This window comes from Eimeria acervulina, genomic scaffold (assembly GCF_000499425.1).
Source record: "Eimeria acervulina Houghton genomic scaffold, Eah_scaff2248, whole genome shotgun sequence".
Lineage (NCBI taxonomy): Eukaryota > Apicomplexa > Conoidasida > Eucoccidiorida > Eimeriidae > Eimeria > Eimeria acervulina.
In genome coordinates, this window is record NW_013548525.1 from 1 (window position 1) to 2,914 (window position 2,914).

Here is a 2,914-nt window from a genome sequence, read left to right on the forward strand (position 1 = left end):
ACCGTAATAACAGGTGGGGCCCTCCTCTGCTGCTGCTGCTGCTGCTGCTGCTGCTGCTGCTGGGGGCTTGTTCTGCTGCTGAGTTTGAGCTTATGAAGACAGTTTAATTCATCACTAATAAACTCTGCTTCCTCTTCATTTATCTTCGACTGGAGTGTAACGGGGGGCCCCCCGGGGGCCCCCAAGAGGCTCTCAGACAGCAGCAGCACTTTCTCTGGTGGCTGCTGCAGATGCTGAGCTAGCGATAACACTGTTATGTTGCCTGCTGCTAACACATCTGCTGCAGCAGCAGATCTTGCTGCTGCTGCTGCTGCAGCAGCAAAACCCTTGTCGCGCCTTCGCAGCCCAGCAATCTTGGCGGAAGAACCCAAGTCAATCAAATGCTTAGAAGCAGCAGCAGCAGCTGCTGCTGCTGCTGCTGTTGCTGCGGCTGCTGTGGACACAAACCCTTGCTGATCCTGCTGCTGCTCCTGCTCCTGCTGCTGTGCGACGTCCAGCAGCTGCTGCCGCCGTCGGGCTGCAGCGTGGCTGCTGAGAGAGGCAAGATAAGCATCTGCATCACCCGCTGCTGCTGCTGATGCTTGTGCTGCTGCTACTGCTGCTTGTTCTGCTGCTGTTGCTTCTTCTCCGACGTGCGCTTTCGCTGCCTCGCTCTCCTTTGTTGCTGCCTGTGGCATCTTCTTCTGCTGCAGTTGCTGCAACTGCTGCTGCTGCGGCAACTGCTGCTGCTGCTGCAGCTGCTGCAGCTGCGAGCGCAGCACAGCAGCATCATCTAAGAGTAAAGCCGTGAGGGTTTGAAGCCGAGGTAGAGAAGAACCCAAGTCAGTCAAATGCTTAGAAGCAGCAGCAGCAGCTGCTGCTGCTGCTGCTGTTGCTGCGGCTGCTGAGGACACAAACCCTTGCTGATCCTGCTGCTGCTCCTGCTGCTGCTGCTGTGCGACATCCAGCAGCTGCTGCCGCCGTCGGGCTGCAGCGTGGCTGCTGAGAGAGGCAAGATAAGCATCTGCATCACCCGCTGCTGCTGCTGATGCTTGTGCTGCTGCTACTGCTGCTTGTTCTGCTGCTGTTGCTTCTTCTCCGACGTGCGCTTTCGCTGCCTCGCTCTCCTTTGTTGCTGCCTGTGGCATCTTCTGCTGCAGTTGCTGCAACTGCTGCTGCTGCTGCAGCTGCTGCTGCTGCTGCAGCTGCTGCTGCTGCTGCAGCTGCTGCTGCTGCGAGCGCAGCACAGCAGCATCATCTAAGAGTAAAGCCGTGAGGGTTTGAAGCCGAGGTAGGTGGAGACCCTCCTTCTCTAATGTCTCTTCTGCTGCTCGCTGCAGCAACTCAGCGAGCGCAGCAGCCGCTTGCTGCTGCTGCCGCTGCTGCTGCTGCTCTTGCTGTTGTGGATCGTGCTGCTGGTGCTGCTGCGGCATCTCGCCAGCAGCAGCAGCAGCAGCAGCAGCAAGCTGCTGCTGCTGCTCTACCCACTCCCTGAGAGCGAAGAGACAGGGGGTGCTAATTGATCGAGGGATGAATTTGATTTGAGGGGCAGCAGATGAAGAGGCTGCTGCTGTGGGGCCCCACAGCTGCTTTGTTACCTGCTGCTGCTGCTGCTGCAGCTGCTGCAGCAGCGGCAGCAGCGAAGTCCCCACGTTAAGCTGCGCCTTCTTTAAGGCCCAGCGTATCCACGACAAGTGGCTCAGCAGCTCTTCTCCGAGCTCCTTGCTGCCTCTGCCTGCTGCTGCTGCTGCTGTTGCTGCTGTTGCTGCTGCTGCAGCAGCAGGTGCAGCAGCAGAACGAGGCGCGCCTAAAGTCGAAGGGGGGCCCCCCTGCAGCAAACTCTCCTCAAGGGCACCCAGTGCTGACTGCAGCACAGCAGCAGCGCTTTGCTGCTGTAGCTCTGCACCTCCTTCTGCTTCTGTTGCTCCTGCTGCTGCTGCTGCTGCTGCTGCATCGGTGTTGCTGCTGCCCGCAGCGAAGGGAGACGGCCACCCCACAGCCTCGTATTGGCGCATAGCTCGCGCAACTGCTTCTATTCTTTCTTGCTGCTGCTGCTGCTGCTGCTGCTGAGCAGCTCTCCTATCAAATGCTCTTCTTGAGGCCCCACCCGCTGCCGCTGCTGCTGCTGCTGCTGCTTCATCAGAGGCCTGCTGCCGCAGCAGCTGCAGAGCTGCCTGTACAGACGGCTGCTGCGGATGTGTGGGGCTGTGCCATACAGAGATCGGCTTCGTAGCTGCATGCTGCTGCTGCTGCTGCTGCTGCTGCTGAAGCTGCTGCAGCGCCTGCTGCAGCCTCGCGCTGTGGGCCACTGCCTCGCTGCTGGGAAACGGTTGTGTTTGCTGCTGCAGCAGCGCAGCACCACCTGCTGCAGCTGCTACCGGCTGCTGCTGAGAGGGCCTCAGGCGTCCTGGGAGGCTCATGCTGCTGCTGTTGCTGTTGCTGCTGCTGCTGCCCCAGCCCGCAGCGAACACGTCACTGCGTATTTTCCTTGGCGCTGCTGCTGCTGCTGCAGTTGTTGCAGCAGCTGCTGCTGATTCTGGCGGCAGCTGCGCTCGCAGCAGCTGCAGCGAAGTCGGTGGGGGCCGCAGCACGACTTCTGCTGCTGCTGCAGGAGAGGAGAAGCATTTAAGGAGCCCATTAGCTTCCCCCTGCTGCTGCAGCTGCTGCTGTGGGGCCACAGAAGAGCTGCTGAGGCTCCCTGCTGTTGTTGCTGCTGCTCCTGCTGTTGCATGCGCGGCAGCATGGGTGCGACGCGCTTCGACATCCGCTGCAGCAGCCGCTGCAGCTGCAGCAGGGGCTGCTGCAGCTGCTTCCGCTGTTGTCTCGGCAGGCGAAGGTATCGCAGCAGCAGCACAGCTGGGAAGCACAGCAGAAACAGGCTGCTGCGGCTGCTGCTGCTGCTGCTGCTGCGGCTGCTGCTGCTGCTGCTGCTGCT

At 60.6% G+C, this 2,914-nt stretch overlaps 1 protein-coding gene across 1 annotated transcript; it reads right to left on the reverse strand.

Moving 5' to 3' along the window:
* Window position 1: 1 nt before the first annotated feature.
* On the reverse strand, window positions 2–2,914 carry EAH_00065670 (hypothetical protein; the record flags this gene model as incomplete). The annotated part of the gene is made up of 1 exon (XM_013392811.1): window positions 2–2,914. A coding segment is annotated over one exon (2,913 nt), but the record flags the coding sequence as incomplete, so codon positions are not given.